The sequence below is a fragment of the Ictalurus punctatus genome, chromosome 6 (assembly GCF_001660625.3).
Source record: "Ictalurus punctatus breed USDA103 chromosome 6, Coco_2.0, whole genome shotgun sequence".
NCBI lineage: Eukaryota > Metazoa > Chordata > Actinopteri > Siluriformes > Ictaluridae > Ictalurus > Ictalurus punctatus.
In genome coordinates, this window is record NC_030421.2 from 20,956,387 (window position 1) to 20,974,286 (window position 17,900).

At 41.0% G+C, this 17,900-nt stretch overlaps 1 protein-coding gene across 8 annotated transcripts in view; it reads right to left on the bottom strand.

The window, feature by feature from the left end:
- The window catches only part of caska (calcium/calmodulin-dependent serine protein kinase a), a 177,515-nt gene extending 162,028 nt beyond the window's left edge, over positions 1-15,487 (bottom strand). For all 8 annotated transcript variants that reach the window (XM_047156098.2, XM_017469539.3, XM_047156092.2 and 5 more), the window contains exon 1: positions 14,778-15,487. In XM_047156098.2, the coding sequence (XP_047012054.1) occupies positions 14,778-14,836 (59 nt within the window). In that variant the 5' untranslated portion in view covers positions 14,837-15,487. The remainder of the gene's footprint in view (positions 1-14,777) is intronic.
- Positions 15,488-17,900: the final 2,413 nt, after the last annotated feature.

Consider the following 17,900-nt stretch of genomic DNA (forward strand, 5'->3'; position numbering starts at 1 on the left):
GGCATCCGCTGGTCAATGAGGCATTGTGTGGGACTTTCTTCTCGATGCATTCCACTCGATATGATGGAAAGCAAACAATTGCAAGGACTTATTTTCTTTCTCCTCCACAGCACGAATAAGTCGAGCATCCACAGGGGTGACGTGTGCTTCGTCAGCCAGTGAATCAGAGAGCAAAATGGCCGTGCAGCAAAAAGGCCCATTTGTTTTTGGATATTTAGTCTTGCTCGCTAACAAGTGAATGCAGAGCTGCCTGTGATGACTCAGGTCATTCAGAATGATCATGACATTCATTTAAGCAATCATGTACCTGTGTGTTTTAAAATGTAGATGCAGAGTTAGACTTCTGTCTCTTTACAGCAGATGTATTAAAAGTGCCTCTAATTATTCCCCAGTTCAGTTCTTAATGGTGCAGTTGATCTCGACAGCTTGATATGGAGTTTTATGAGCTAGTAAAAGGTTATTATCAGATGGAGGCAGGCTAAAGTGGTGCACCTGCCAGAAGGAAAAGCCAAATGCAGCAGTGCAGCAGACTATAAAACAGCCATATAACAAGTTCAGAATGGCATTAAACGCTGAATCAGTATCAGATCGGATTTGATCAATTTTCTGTTCCTGTCCACTGACATATCACAAATGAGACTCTTTAAAGTTAAGTTAAGAGGGTCCTTTCAGGTCTGGGCACTATCAGATAATAAAACCTAATATCAAAATTCTTACTGTTAGTAAATATGTAAGCTCATATTACATGAATAAGTTTTATTTTATTCCCATACCTGCTAGAGCACACTGCTCAAATCATGTCTGTTGGCCAGTCAGTGACTGATAATCTGTACCATTAAGAAGTGTAGAAAATACTTACTCAGATTAGAAATTAAGTTATGTGATGTGCATTCACAAAATACAACAAAACCCAGCAATTTAATCTAATTAAAATAAGAAATTCCAAGATTTGCTATAACCACTATGAAGCAAAGAAAACAGTACCAATGCAATATTAACAGAGGGTTTTAAGAGGACAGAAACTGGTGCCGAGATATAAAATGTGTGTTTTGGTGCCAGATGAAGGGTTCTGAGGCTTCCGTTGTTTCAGAGACCTGCAGGGAAACTGGAGATAAAATAGAAAATGCATTCACGTAAATGAGGCGCAGCAGTCCCTATAGCATACCAAGCATCTCATATGATGCTGTAACTCAGAGTTAAGCAGAGGGCTTAGATGTTGGAGGCAAACTCTAGGACGAATGTGAGGAATGTGCATCTTCCCCATCATTCGATGTAACATCACCTCAAATAAATATGACAGACTTAAAAAGACACAAAGCGCTCACACAAGGAGAAGTATGATGAAGATGTAAAGAGCTATGGTGCAGTGCTGAGTGCAATGCGTGTGCGCGCGCACACACACACACACGGGGGGGGGGGGGGGGGCAGTAGATAAGCGGTTGTGACATGTAGCTGGAGGGATGCAAAGAAAGCCAGGCTGATGGGACTTGGGCTGAACTAATAGCACACTAGTGGCTCACACTAAACACGGGCTGTCTGTCAGACACTTACAGAGCTATATTCTATGGCTTCAAGAACTAAATGAGAGAATCACTTAAAAAATGCCCACATCATAACAGAAAATGTTTGTGCTCGTTTCTTAGAAACTATGTTCTATGTTTTCACTCCCCTTTAAACATACTGGATTCGTATAGCTTTTAGGGCTTCAGATACTGAGAAGTTACTAAGATGAGAAACGAGCAAGATTTACAGCATGTTTATACAATCTGTCATTCTAGAGAGAATGTTAAATGTTGGTCACCTGTCAATTCCCACCCATCAGCCAGTACTCCCCTGTCACAAGACAGCTAGCAAGCAGGAAGGGTGCAGGTGCTTCCACTCATACACATGAAGCCAGCCACCACTGTTCGCCAACTTCCAAGCTCATAGTGTTCATGTGATTGACAAGGGAGAGAGAGAGAGATGGGATATGCCATCCCTCCCACTCTATCCGATATCCTACCCATGGATGGCAGAGGATAAAGACATTTACAGAACAACATTTCCTTTTACGTTAAAAGATGAAAAGGCAAGTAACCCCCTTTCACTGTAACCAGTTTTCATTGTGGAGTTAATAAAGCCAAAGCTATAGGTCAGATAGTAGGAGCGCATTAGTCAGGGCTGAGAGTCACAGACAGGGCATCGGAGCTGTGAGTGGCAGGGTGATGTCTGCTTCTGTAAGCGAGAGCACACTGCAGATCACACACCACCTCTCAGACCAAGACTACAACTGCAGATACCACAGAAAAGCTAGAGCCTTTACACAGACAGAACACCTTAGAGAGACCAGAGAGTTAGAGATGTGCTGCAAAGTCATGCAGAAATAAAAGATACGGTCCCCAAACTAGGATTTAAAAAAAATAATGTAAAATACTCATTAAGCCTTAACAGTCGATACGAGCAAAGCACAGAGGAACACTTAAGGGGGGGGGGGGGGGGTTGTTGTGCGGCAGTCTTGGAACACATAGCAAACAGAGCTGGGAGGAAATAAGCTTCAACACTGAATGTAAAGCTTATACATGAGGACACCATTTCTTTCAGAATCGTAAGGGAACTCTCTGGGGAAAAGTGCATACAAAAGATGTCATTTAAAAATCAGTACTGTCCTGTTTAATGAGAGAAACTAGAACGCCAAAAGTATTGTCCTACTTGGGTCATGTTGCTCTATAGCACAGCTTTCCGTTGAGTGTGTAATATACAGAGCACACCTGCAGTCAGAGGAGCGCAGAGCTGCACTCCACACACTCCTCACTGCACTGAAGTCACTAAACCGCAGCAGTCATCAGCTCAGGTGGGACACAGCTGTGCGTACGGAATGCCAAAAAGCACTCAAATGGGCAGTCTATCATACGAGATGTCTAAAATCACTTTATATTCCCAGTTGGAAGTGTAATTAAACATCGTCTGCTGTGGTTTAATGAGGCTGCTGACCTGAAAAGGTCTATCAGTGTAGTTGCAGTGTCCATTAAGAAGTGACAGGAACAACTGCCTCTTCTGTGAAGAAAGAGCTCACCTGAGCTTTAACTAAAGGACTACCTAGTCTGGGAGTGGGGATACAGCCTACTCGGGATATTTGATATGCATGTGGGATATTTTCTGTAATAATAATAATAATAATAATAATAATATTCTGTGACAATATGGAGAAATACTCAATATTTATATTATGTAATGCAGCTGACTGTAACAAGTGACCAATTTAGTCATTTCATTCCGCTGTTTGGTTTATTTCTGTCATATGATGTGCAAATCCAGAGATACATGGTGTGGTTTGTTGTTTAGTGTTGACTGAATCTTTTCTGACCTAGTGTAACTTGTGTAAGAGTGCTGAAAGCTGATTGAACTTGAAACTGCAGCACTTGCAACATGCTCCTGTGTTTTAGTGGTTTTGTTTTAGTTCCTGTGGTTAAGACGCTGGACTGCTGATTGGAAGGTCGTGAGTTCAAAACCCAGCACTGCCAGTGCTGGGCTTGAGCAAGACCCTTAACCCTCAGCTGCTCAGTTTTATAAATGAGATGCATGTAAGTCGCTCTGGATAAGGAAGACTGCCAAATGCTGTAAAGGTAAAATGTCTGTTCATCTTCAGTAAACGAATGTGTGTGCATGGTCCCCTCCATGGTGTTTATGTTCCCATAAAGCATCCCTGTCACTTTCAAGGTGGATCCTGGGAACACTGGTCATGAGGCTGGAATACACCATGGATGGGACCATGCAAACATTCACACACTCGTTCACACTGATGGGTAATTTAGAGTCACCAGTTCACCTACTGGTATGACTTTGGGAGGGGGGAGGAAACTGAAGAACCTAGCAGAAACCCAGTAACAGTAACTGGAGGTCAGGATCAAACTGGAGTCCTGGAGCTGTGAGGCAGTAATGCTACCTGCTTTGCCACCATGCTACTCTAGATTTGTTTAGATGCTGGGATATGGAACAACGTAAGTTCATTGTAAGTGCAAGTGTGTACAAACAAAATGATACTGTGAGCGGGCAAAATACTAATCAAGAGTGTCTGTGAGAGAAAGACGTGGTAGTGAGATACAATTTTTTTTTAAAAACAGTTCTGTGCACAGCTCTGCATTAAGGAATATTCTGCAGACTATTGATATACAAACTGTATGACACTCTGGGAGGATGATTACTCACCTAGTGACGCTACAAAGCTGTTTTCACTCTACTAAATATTTAATCCATGAACTATCAGAACACTATGCTGCTGCTGTTGTGTGCAACTGTGCATAAAATTCCTATTTCTCTAAACCACAGCAAATAAGTGCACAAGAAACTTCAGCCAGATATGTTTGTGAAAAAACAACAACACAAAAGCAGTTTTCTCAGACACTTCCACTTCCACTGAAGACTGTTACAGACTGGGTGGGAGACAAGCTTTTTGATCAAAGGTCACATGACACAAGGTTAACGTTAAGAACCTAAGAAGCAGAAATCTTAGGGCACACAAAATTGTGTAACAAACACGTGTGCTTTCAATACCACTATCATGATGCTAATGCAGATTTTATTACCATCCCTGTGGGAATACCGTAAAGTCTATCTACATTCCTGTTATCTCCATCCCTACAGATGTTCCCAGAACACTGTGAGATTACCACAGTTCCCATTCCTGTACAGCTCTCTGCGTTAGACACAGTGAAACCAGTTTGCACAACATGATTCCGTTAAAGTGCCCCTATTATGCTACATTAAAGTGCCTAATTTTTACAATTTTTACTCATAATTTACATTGCAGCATCACCTCTTTTTCTCAGGGTCACAAACGACTCGTTCATGGATCTGTTCACTCTAAACTCCTCCTTTCAGAAAGCCTACTCTGCTCTGATTGGTCAGGTGTCCCAGTCTGCTGGGATTGGTCTACTGCTTACAGCATGTGTCGGAAAGGAAACGCCCACTACCATATCTGAATTTCAGCTCAGTAATAATGTCGGTTTTATCTGATCAATTTGAGCCCGAGTCCGATAGTGATACATCGGAAGATCAACCCGAACCACCATCGCAAGCACGACGAGAACAGGACGTTTCTCAGTGGTAATTTTATATGTAGTTTGACAATATAGTGAGTTAGCCGCTTAGCAGAAGCCTACGGCCAACAGGCTAACAGCTGTTCACTGGCTGTACACGTATACTACACAAAACTACGCATTTGGAACACTCGGTAGAATATGAATATATATATATATATATATATATATATATATATATATATATATATATATATATATATATATATATATAAAATGAATCATACTTACAGGTTGTGATCCAGAGGTGCAAGAGGGTCAAAATAAAGTGGGTACGGCCCCATCTTTAATGAATGATCGTTTTGCAAATCCCGCGTTGGCTTCAGCTAGACTGGAGAAGCAGTCGTCAGTGAAATGACGGGAAACAAATGAAGGTCGGAATTGAACTGCTGTGGTATCGTTTTAAAATGAATTCTAACCACTGACGCATTACATCCCCATCCTTCGGGAGTCCATGCAAAGTGGTTTTGCTTTTGTAGCGCAGAAAACGATGTCTTCTAGACATGAACCTAACTCTGTCAGGACGCAACCTCAACCGAGCAGCCAATGAAGAACAGAGGCGGGTTTTTTGTTACCAACCGACGTAGGTTTGTACAGGAAGTAGGTCTAGAATTACTGATGACTCGGAATCGGTTCTTTCTTTTGGGAGACAATAACCCCATTTGTCGTGCACTTTTTTGAAACTCTGCAGACTTTTTACATTCACAAACAGCTTTATAAACACATTACATGAAAGATAATTTTAAGTCATGAGCATGAATTTCTAAAGCAGTAATTAGGCTTGAACAAATTATTTGTGAAATACTGGTCACCTCTTATTGAAAACCAATAGCATGGAAGCACTCATATGTACCACTTTTCTCTTCAACCAAAACTCCTCACTGCTGACACATTATCAAGCGGATAAAGAGTAGAAACTACAGACACCTGGTTGTATGCTCATAAAGACTGTGGGTGCCACAAAGCATGTTGGAGGAAAGACATTGCATGAACCGAGTACAAAGCAGCGACACAAAACATGTGTAACAAGACGTGCCTGTCTGAGAGAACCCATAACCCAGGCTACCATCTGAAATAAAACGCAGAGTTAAATGATGAGCGTTCTGTGTCACTGCTGCACAGGCTGCCATCGAATGAGCTCAGAGCAATAAGAATCCACAGGAAGTCACAACACTGTCAAGAGAAGTCATGCTTGTCACCCTCTAGCATTCTCCAGGGAATGCATGTCTCTCATCTACAAATCAAAGCTAGTGACACACTCCTACTGACCTCATTATTTCCATTTAGAGCTGGAAAATATATATACACAGCTCCAGGAAGGCTAGGTACAAGGGGCACACAAAAGGGGGAGGGCCAGATGTTTCTTTTCTTACACTTTTATTGTATTTGTATTATTATTGTATTATTGTATAATAGAAATGATGTACACCACCAGTCAAAAGTCTGGACATGCCTAATTAAAACCGAAACGCGACAAACAAGATGAAGAGACAAACAAGTGTTCCGCATATGTGGGAACTACTTCAAAACAATTGGAAAAGCCTCCCAGGTGATTAGTTGAAGTGAGTTGAGAGAATACGAAGCTTTTGCAAAGCTGTTATAAAGGCAAATGGTGGCCATATTTTGAAGAAAATAACATAAGATGGTTTTGATTTGTTAAAGACTTTTCGGTTTAGTTATTAGTTCTCTCTCGCTGCCCCCCCCCCCCTCTATAAAACCCTATAGTTATACATGGTTAACAAATGAATTTTATTTCTATATTTCTCAAAGGTGGAAAATACTGAAATAATGAGTACTAGGCGTGTCATTTGACTGGTAGTGTATATATGTATAAAGTCACTAGGGAATGATCACAGCCAAGTCAGCTTGCTGTAAACCCGGTACATTCATACCGACATGCCCAGTTTTGGATTTTAATTGTGACACAGGTGGTGATTTCCTTCCTTCTGTTTCAGGCAGGCATGTTAAATGAATGTGACTGGTGGGACAGTTCCCTCTGGGAACTAATGCAATCTAATAAAAAGTTCAGTTAAATCCGGAGACATGCCTGTTTTGACTCGCCGGGAACGAGCCTGCAGGCTGCCATACGAGCTTAATGTAAGGTCATTGCCCATGCTTTGTAAACAGGCCTGTATGTGTCACACCTAAGTAACAATGAAAATGGAATCCCTCAGTTCCGCTGTCGCATTAAAAAGCAAACATGCTGTAAAATCAACACTACTGAAGAGAGGATTTTTTGTTTGGATTAATCTAGTTTAAAAGTAACTGGGGTGAAACCACCCAGCATAAAACTGTGACCTGTGCCTCTAGCCTGCACTGATCGCTGACTCACCGATAAAATGAACAAAAAATGCCATTACCCTGCGACATCCTCCAGCATCAGGCTCGGACTACAAGAGCAAAACAGCAGCTCCACACCATTCCCAAGTTTTGGATTACAGGACAAACTGAGGGGGCTTTCACACCGGCAGCTTAATCCTAAACGGAGCACGGGTTTTCATGAAAAAGCGGTAATGTGAAAGCCGTCATGTGGGCTGGGGAGTGCACTGCAGTACCAAACCAAAGACTACCTGTAGGAGGTGGTCCAAGTTCGGTTGCACTGGAACTGTGCTGAGATTCCCGTGAATGTGAACGCAACTCGTACTCGGGTCCGCAATTGTTCAGGAAGTAAAGTAACCTGCAAATTTGTTTTATCATTAGTTTCCACAACACACGTGTACCATGAGTGGCAGGGGAACATTGTGGGACACGGAAGAGGTCCATTGCTGCCCATAATAGCAACAAAATAATTTAAAAAAAACAAAAAATATGGCGAGTCACGTTGTGTTGTCCATGTGCATTTGTGATGATGTAAGTTGAACATAAACGCACTGTGGTTCGATAGAATCAAGTGAGTCTGAAACCAGACCAATGCTGCCCGGGGGGGACCGGGGACAATCGCACATGGATTCAGACTGCAGCAAACATGTCCAGTGTGAAACTCACCAAATACGACAGCCTTTATTCGTCAAAGTTGTGTATGGTCAAATCTGATTGTACCAAATTATGGCAACAGTTTCTGTGGTGTACCTGCACATCAAATTCACATCTGGTCGACATGCGTGAGAATTTGTTCATAACAACTTTTTCACAACGTGAAAAATGCTTGATTTGTAGTTAAAGAATTTTAAAAAATACCTATCAGTGTAACACTGCATATAGCAAGTACACAGAGTAGTGTCGTGTAAACAGCAATAAAATAAATAAACAGTAACAAAATAAAAATTGCAAATAAATGTTAACCACATCTAAATTAAAATATAGATAATGGGGATTAATGTTAGCATATAATTTGCAAATGTTAATGAAAATGACCAGATGGGGATCATTAGTCCTTTAATTGAGTAGTAGGCGCATGTTGAATGCTTTCCTTTCATTGGCTGTCACATCATGTATATAAATGAAGCTGTGTATAATGTAAATGAAGTGTATATGAGGTAAACTGGGCTTGAAGAACACATGACACATAAATAATGGGCTTGTTTCCAAACAGCTCAAGCCGATTCATAATTTGTTCTCAAATAACCGCTTCTTTACAGGTTTTCCTCGAGGGTCCTGCAGATTTGATCCACGCACTTAAATCTGTACACACTTCTACGCAACCTTGACGAATAAAGGCACATTTTTTCAAGATACTGTTTCCAAACAAATATAAACATTGCTTTGTATTCACTTGCTTTTGACACAATTACATTTTTGTTCTTTTGGGGTTTTTTTATTTATTGCTCACCTGACTAATCAAAACATTTGTCGGATTAATTGCTTGATATTTTGACAGCCATCACTAAAATAGATGTTCTGAGGGGGAAAAAAGTGCTTGTCCTGGACTCTGCAATCAACAACTAAAGCAAAAACACCGACCAGCTGTATGAACCAATCAGAAAACGTCTCTGCAAGGAGGTAGTGTGTTTGTGTGTGTACCACATTAAGATAACCTATAAAAGAACAGTAAGCAAAGGGCTGACTTGATGCAGTAGTAAATACACCTACAATTAAGCATTGGTTAGTGAAAGCAGACATTTCTCCAAAGACTCTGGCCCACAAAAAAATAAAAATAAATCGAAGTGCTGAAGAGACCTGGAAGTGTGTCTTTTGCTTGGGAATAACTTACGATGTGGGTGCGGGTGCGGGTGCATGCTTTTAATCAAACTAAGGAGATGCACAGAACTAATTCTTCAAATTGAATCAGTGTAGACGCTGCTAAATTTCTGGAATAGGTATGCAACAAAATGCCTGCACCCATAGCACCATGGTGTAGAATACAGATGCGCTCTGTGTGTGTGTGTGTGTGTGTGTGTGTGTGTGTGTGTGTGTGTGTGTGTGTGTGTGTGTTTGTGGGGGACAGTTTTAGAGTGACAGGTCTGTACGGGAAACATGGGGTGCTCTCTACTTCAGAGGCTAAGTCTGTTTGACATTAGTAAGATCACCAGTATTGATTGCAACTTTAAATTCTCCAGCTCCAGACAGATCCTGTCCAATAAATAATCACAGAAACACAAGCTAAAAATATACCACCAACACCAAACTAAAACCTAATACGTCTTCCCATTAATCTAATCATTTCTTTCAGTAATAGCATTCATATATAAAAAAGGTGCAGCTCCAAAAATTTGAATATCGTGGAAAAGTACATTTTTTTCCGTGATTTAATTAAAGCATAACTTTCATATATTCTAGATTCATTACACAGAGTGAAATATTTCAAGCCTTTTTTGTTGTTTGTTTTAATCTTGATGATTACGGCTCAAAAATCCGCTATCTCAAAATATTAGAATATATGAAGTTTCCACTTTTTGAATTAAACTACGGGGGATAAAAATGAACTTTTCCATGATATTCCACTTTTTTGAGATGCACCTGTACTGCACCTTTCCATACTTGACATAACAGACATGTTCTGACAACAAAATATAGCAAAGCATGATTAATAACTGCATTTTGGCTTACTGCACTACATCATCAATTTTATTAGTCCAAATTAACATACACACACACACACACACACACACACACACACACACACACACACACACACACTTCATTATTAAGCTCAAAGAACTTGAACTGATGAAAGATGCAACAAGTAAATCAGTATGAAGGCCTCATTGTGGACACACTCCAAGTGAGGATCATTCAGACAATGACAAGTCTCAGTCTCCTCCCCCCAAAGCCAAAAGTGATGTTCAACATAGGAAAACGTCATTATTCACCGTCTATTCAAACATATCATTAAAGATTTTGTATGCACTTTACATAGTTCTGCTTGGAGTCTAAAGGTAATGTACGCACGCTGCGTTTCAATCGTTTCACTTGTCATGATGCAATGAAACATGCCAAATTGCGTGGACATCATTTTTAGCCAAGCTGACATGAAAAGGCTGCACTCGTTATTTCCAGCCTATAATTGTTACAGGTACATCAATCACTATGTGCTAGGTGTTTCCTTTATAAGTAGATGCTATTTTGTGTTGTTTTGGTGAAAATGACCAAAAGGAAGGAGCAGTCATCTGCAACCAAGGACGATATTGCCATAATGGCTAAATCTGGTCAGTCGACTGAATATCGTTCGGGTCGTGGAGTTGAACAGCAGCACTGTCTGCAGAATTATTACAAAGCACTGTGAAACCGGTACAGCGCAGAACGTAAGAGTTGTGGCCAGCCAAGGAAGACTAGTGATCGTTTTCACAGGAGGATGAAAATCACCTCAATGTGAGACCACTTCAAAACAACTTCCAAAGTCCTGGGTGAGACATGTTATTGGAGGTTCCTCATCAGTGCACCTCACGCTGCTAGGAGACGGCTAAAAGAGCCTAGAATTGGGAGGTTTTGTAGCAGTAAAGAAATCGCTAATTAGTTCTGTCAACCACAAAAAACTCTTGCCAAACCCTATGCCAAAGAACATCGGGATTGACGTGTGGAAGATTGGAGCAGTGTTCTGTGGTCTGACAAGTCAAAACTCAACATGCTTGGTCAGATAGTGTCAGGTATGTTTGTAGGAGATGGGGAGCTTTTGATACCAAATGCATGCGTGGCACCATTAAGCACGGTGGGGGAAACATAATGGTATGTGGATGCATGTCTGCTGCAGGTGATACAAGGATCTACAAAATCGCTGGCACTTTGAAAACAGACCAATACTTGGACATCTTGCAGAACACAATGTTGCCAAATATGGTGGATCTGTTTGGAGATTGAATGTGTATTTTCCAACATGATAATGATCTCAAACACACCACGCATGCAACAAAGGTGTTCCTTGCTGCCCCGGCTTTTGAAGTCCTCAAGTGGCCTCCTCAGTCCCCTGACCTTAATCCCAGTCAAAACCTCTGAGAAATTCTAAACCTGAATCGTGATAAGTCACGCAGGTCTACCAATGGAGCTTAGCTTTGAGAAGATTTTAAGGAGGAAATTATTCACGACACATGCGCAAAGCTTAGAGTCAATGTCCAGGAGAATGGCTGCTGTAATCAAAAACAAGGGAGGACCAATGAAATATTAATAACTGATTATACTGTAGTCAATATATGCTTTATTTCCTGTCAACTTTGTTTTTCTATGCATTTTATTTTTTTTTACATAGAATAAAACCGAGATTCCATGAATCACTGTAGTTTGTCTTTTTTTACTAATAATTTTATTTTTTCCAATAAAACTCCTTATATTTGATTTGGTTTAATCAAACCTGTATGGTCATTAAAAGCAAATATAAGGGGCCACTACTGTAAGTGTGTATGTATACACACACACACACACACAATACTGTGCAAAAGTTTAGGCACCCTATTTTTTTTGTACAAACTTTGTTATAGATTTTTATTTTATGACATCTACATTATCGAGTCAGTCCAGAAAAAAAAATTTTGATTCCCAAAATTTTGTTTTTTTGCACAAAATTAAATGCTACAGAAAAATGTTTGCATGTCATTAAAGAAAGCAGTATATTACTTAAGAGACCACTTTTCAGATAACAAAAAAAAAACAGTGATTGCTGCTGGGTTTTGATGCAAAAATTGGAAGCAAGTGCGACAGTCAAAGTCTCCAGAAGAACCATGTCTGGTTCTGCAAGATGCTCAATAAAAATTCCAGCTCATTTCCTTATAAAACTGCATTAAGTGTACCCAAAACTACTATTTTTTTTAGTCAGACCAAATATCGACTTTGTTTCATTTACTACTATTTACTGCATTTTTTTTTTTTTATGTAGAAACATTTAATTTCATTATTTTATAATAATGATGAACATTTTATAATGAAAATATACAGTGGATATAAAAAGTCTACACACCCCTGTTAAAATGGTAGGTTTTTGTAAAGTAAATATCATGTCAGAACTTTTTCCACCCTCAGTGTGTAATTACAACGTATAACAATTAAGTGAAAAACAATCAGAAACATTTTAGGGAAAAACAGGAAAAACAACCTGGTTGCATAAGTGTGCACACCCTTTTATAAATTGGGGACGTGGCTGTGTTCAGAATGAACCAATCACACTCAACCTCATGTTCAAAAGTAATTATCATACTGCTGTCATCAATGAAATTATTCTGATGAGCCCCAAATAAAGACCAGCTGTTTCTGTAGGATTTTCTTCTTGGTTTCATCTGAACGCTGAAGCCATGGTCCACAAAGCACTTACAAAGCATGCACCGTATCTCAGTTGTTGAACGATATTGGTCAGGAGAGGGGTATAAATGAATTTCTGAACATTAGATGTACCATGGAACATCCTGAAGGCCATGTTTGATTGTTTTTCACTTAATTTATATACTTTGCACTTTCACACTGAAGGTGGGAAAATCTCAGACATGATTTACCTAATTGCCATTTTTCACTTCGCATAAAACTGCCATTTTAATAGGGGTGTGTAGACTTTTTTTTTTTTTGCTTGACACAAAGAATACAGCACAAGAAAGTGAGAATAAGTGAAATGGGTTTGAAACATTACCAGATAAATCAAGATACCAGATGACACCTCTGATCAAACTGATCTTTTGCCACTCATTCATTATTTTTTGGATATTACAGTCTACTCAATTACCTCCTGGAACACATGATATGAGAAAAGGTTAATATTATTTTCCCCCACCCACATGCATGTTGATTAGACAATTTGGTAGATGATTTTCTTTCCATTAGGTGATTGTTAGTGACTAACCATGCAGAATTTGACCAATAATTTAAAGTAAAGAAGAAGAAAAAAAGACTGGTTTTGACTTCAGGTTAAATTTTCAGACTGTCTAAGTGTTTTATTGCTCTTTCAGTCAGGAGTGCTGAATGAGACAGTAGACACTGCATGATACCTAATAACATTCGATACTATAAAATACCTCCCTTTCTATTTCGTACAAATGTCTGACTTACCACAAAGATCCAAGTGTTTTTCAAAATAAGACTTAATGCATGATTTCTAGAACTTTATGAGCCTGAGGTCTATAACTTTATGAGCCTGAGCCTGCTGCAACATGTATGGACCCACCCTTGTGTCACAAAACTTCCCAGAGTCACCAAACTTGTACCAACCGATTAGTTCATAATGAATATCTTATGTCTTATCTAACAAATTCCCAGTGCAGAACTCTCAGAAATAAAAGCACCAAGCTGCACCGTTCCTTTGTCTCTGGGGTGGTACCATCACGTGTACTTTTTTGTACTTGTAGTATGTATTTTACGGCAAAGCAGCACGCCTCACATCGTCTCCAAGGTCCCCAGTCCACTCGAGGTTTTTCCCGGTTCTCTGGTTTCCTTCCGCCTCCCAAAAACGGACCAATAGGTGGACTGTTCATTCTAAATTTCCCCATAGGTGTGTATGAGATGGGAGAGGGCACAGTGGCTTAATGGTTAGCACATTTGCCTCACACCTCTGGGGTTGTGTGTTTAAGCCCTGTGTGCGCAGAGTTTGCGTGTTCTCCCCATGCTTTGACGGTTTCCTCCGGTTTCCTCCTCCAGTCCAAAGACATGTGTTGTAGGCTGATGGGACAATCTGGAAATGCCATAGCGTGTTAGTGTGTGTGATTGTGCCCTGTGACAGGTTGGCACCTCCATCCAGGGTGTCCCCCACCCTGTGCCCCAAGTTCCCTGGTACAGGTTCCAGGCTTTCTCAGAGCTACAGAAAGTGGATGTATGAGTGTGTGAATCTGTGCTCTTCCAATGCCCTGTGATGAACTGGCATCCCATACAGACCATATTCCCACCTCACACCCAGTATTCCCAGGACAGACTCCGGATCCACCGTGACCCTGAGCCTTACTGAAAGTACCCGAGTATGCCTCTTTTACCTGGGAAGTGCAGCGTGTGGTGTATATTTAACACGCTTTTAGAGTAAAGCTTTAAAACGGGTACATCAGTGCTCCTCAAGGACCAATTATGCCCCTTTAATTGGTTTTTAAAGGTATACCATATTCACGGTTTCAGATGAAAGATGCATACTAAAAAAAAAAGGTACAAAAAAGATCCACCCTTGATGGTATCACACCAACGACAAGGCAAGGTGTACTTCATTCAGACATGTGTGACAAGGTACCTTTATTTCTGAGAGTGTAGCCAGAAGACATTATGTGCTTTGCATACATAATCCTAACCTCATACACTAAACATCAGGTCCTGCTCCATAAGGATAAACTGCAGCGAAGAGGGAGTGGAACAAATCTTCAACGTGACACTTACTTCCCAATGACCTCGCACAGCTCGTAAACGTCTTCGAAGAGGACGTCGTCGTCGGCCATGGTCCAACAACCAGACGGGACAAATTTCCTGCCTGAAATGTGTCCACGGCGGGAAATCTCTCACTCCGAAGTGCACGAGCTCGCCGTGAGCTGAAACAGCAGGCGCCTGTGAACGCTCCCTAAATTCAACAAAAATGTCTTCGTGTGCTCCTTTTTTTTCTTCTCCGAAAAAAACGTCCGTGAGGGATTGAGTTTAAAAAAAAAAAAATACAGAGAAGGGGCGGACAAAGTGGAAGCGCTCAGTTCTCACTCTTTCTGCCCCACCTTATGCTTGTTTCCCCTTTAATTAAATCCGGCGCTTACAACAAACTCGCGGTCAGGTTTGGGCTTTTATCAGCTTTATAAACAACTCGCCACATGTACAGCTCTCGGCGTTTCCTCCGTTTCTCGTGTGTCAGTCAGCTCGAGCTGTCCGTCCTTCCAAACCGCCACAAAACTACTCTCCGGCTCGCTCTCACAAGAACAAGCCGCTTCGGCAGCAGAATTGCAGCAAATTGACGATATTCACCGCACGAAAACGCTCCTCATGTCCGCACTCATAGCTTCCGCTATCGCACGGGACTCGCTGTCTGTCCCTAGGTTTTTCCACCGCGGGTCCAATTCTCTCCGCTCTGCCCTGCCGCTCCTCTGCTCTTTCTGCTTCCACAAAACACAGGCTCCGCCCTCTCAAGGTTATGAAACTGGAGTGCCAAGCGCCACAATGGCACCAACTGGGCGGGTCGTGTTCCGGAACGAATACATTGGGAAAACGTGGAGAGCGTGAGCCGCAATGGCGACGGAGCTCGCCTACGAGGTCCCAGTTTCCTAACGTCGGTTACTCACGCGCAAGACGTCAGTAGGTAATGAGTGGTATCCAAGAGCGCGCTTGTCTTCCAAGGAATTTCAGTAACGTTCGCGTTTATTGGATAAACGTGAAACCAGTCGGTATACAATATGTGACAGAAAGTAGTAAATTAACCATAAAACAGCTCGAATAATTCTTATTAAGATCTTTTAAACAGCACTTCAGAGTTTGTAGATAACCACACACTGGGGGGGAATGCAAGCATAAAGGCTGTAGTGATAAGACAGTTAGAATTAAAAGCACACATACACACTATATGGCCAAATGTTTGCATACACCTGACCATCACACCCATGTGTGAGCGAGCCTTCCCCCCAGACGGTGGCCGTAAAGGTGGAAGCACTTGTAGGCTATAGAACGACACTTTCCCTTCGCTGGAACTAAGAGAAACAAACATGTTCCAGCGTGACGATGCCCCTGTGCACATAGCGAGCTCCTCGAAGACATGGTTTGCCAAGGTTGCAGTCAAAGAACTCGAGTGGCCTCCACAGAGACCTGACTTCAACCCCAAACCCTGCTGGGAGAAAAAAATCGCAGAAATTCTAATGTTTTCCACTAAAAATACCATTACAAACTATCAGCTAACCATTAAAACCATTACCATTATCAGTCCTTAATGGCATCCACTAAATATTACAGGTCACCAGTGCTGGCTTGGTGGTTAAGGCTCTGGGTTACTGATTGGAAGGTTGGGGGTTCAAGCCCCAGCACTGGCATGCTGCCACTGTTGGTCCCCTGAGCAACGTGCTTAACCTTCTCTGCTCCAGAGGTGCTGTATCATGGTTGACCCTGTGCTCTGACCCCCGCTTCCTGACATGCTGGGGTATGCAAAGAAAAGAATTTCAATGTGCATATGTGTACATGACCAATAAAGACTCGTTATTATCAATAGAAGGCAAAATTGCCAGTAGAGATATTAAACCATTACAAATTCTATGAGGGTTTCTATTGTTTTTTTCAGCAGGGGTGAACACCTTACACCCTACATCACTGCCGGACATCCCAGAAGAGTGGAAGTTATTATAACAGCAAAGGGGGACTGCAATGGGATGTTCAAAAAGGGTGTTCACAAACTTTTGGCCATATAAACCACATGGAAAAAATAATAGTGAAAAGCCCCATGGTAGGCCTACACTACTTCTCAACATTTTTACACTATTCAGAATTCACAGTAGATCCGTAAGTTAACGACTGCCATTGTACAGTGCCTGCAAAAATCTCACGATGATTAACGAAAACCGACAAGCGTCAGCTATTTTCCAGTTTATAAAGTATCTGAAGAGTAGTTACCATAAACCACTATATATACGTGGACTTCAGTTTCTACTGCGCCTGGCTTGATTGTGGTCTAAAATGCAGGTTGTATGCTGTGCTTGACATAAATCACACTCACGTCTCAAACATGATTGATAAGCACACCGTGTGTGTTTCTCAATCTGGCAGTAGCATAACAAGAAATTAATTTAGATGGAATGAGGAAGCATACAAAATGAAATCATGATTATTTTCCTAATCGCTGCAATTAAATTGGTACAAGGACGTGGCGAGGATTGCAGTCATAAAAATGTTACTATAATCAGTATATGTTATTACCTTATAGTGCACACTGATAGTCTCAGTTAGCCCTTCTCTTTCCTAAAAACATCCTATACAGTATAAAGTATTGTAATGGCAAGGTCAATTCTGTTGTTTTTGCTATGCATTCCATGTTGGGCATTCAAAATTGTTGTATTGGCTATGTCCAATGCTTGTGCAATGGCTCTGATCTATTTTCCACTCTTTTCTCAGCTTGGTCTTTGCTTGCTTTTCTCCCATACGCAGCTCTCTGGTCTTCATGTTGGTTTATCCTTTTTAACAAAAAATGCAGTCTTCACAGGTGAAACCCAGGGTTCAAACCAAGAGTAGACATTCAGAGCTATTAATTGTTTAAACAATCAATCTAACAGGACACACCCGGGCAAACAGAAACACCTGTCAGCCACACGTTCCAATATTTTTGATCACTTGAAAAATGGATGGGTTCAAACGAAAAGGTGCCGTGTCCTGTTGCTTAACATTTCTAGATGTAAATATCAGGAAATGAAAGCTGAAATTCTGATCTATCATCTCATCTCAAACCCAAAAGTCTTCAGCGTATAGCGACAAAAAAAAAAAAAAAAATGGCACTGCTGTTCCAATAGTTTAAAAGGGGAGTGTATACAGTTCTTTAGCGTCTCACAA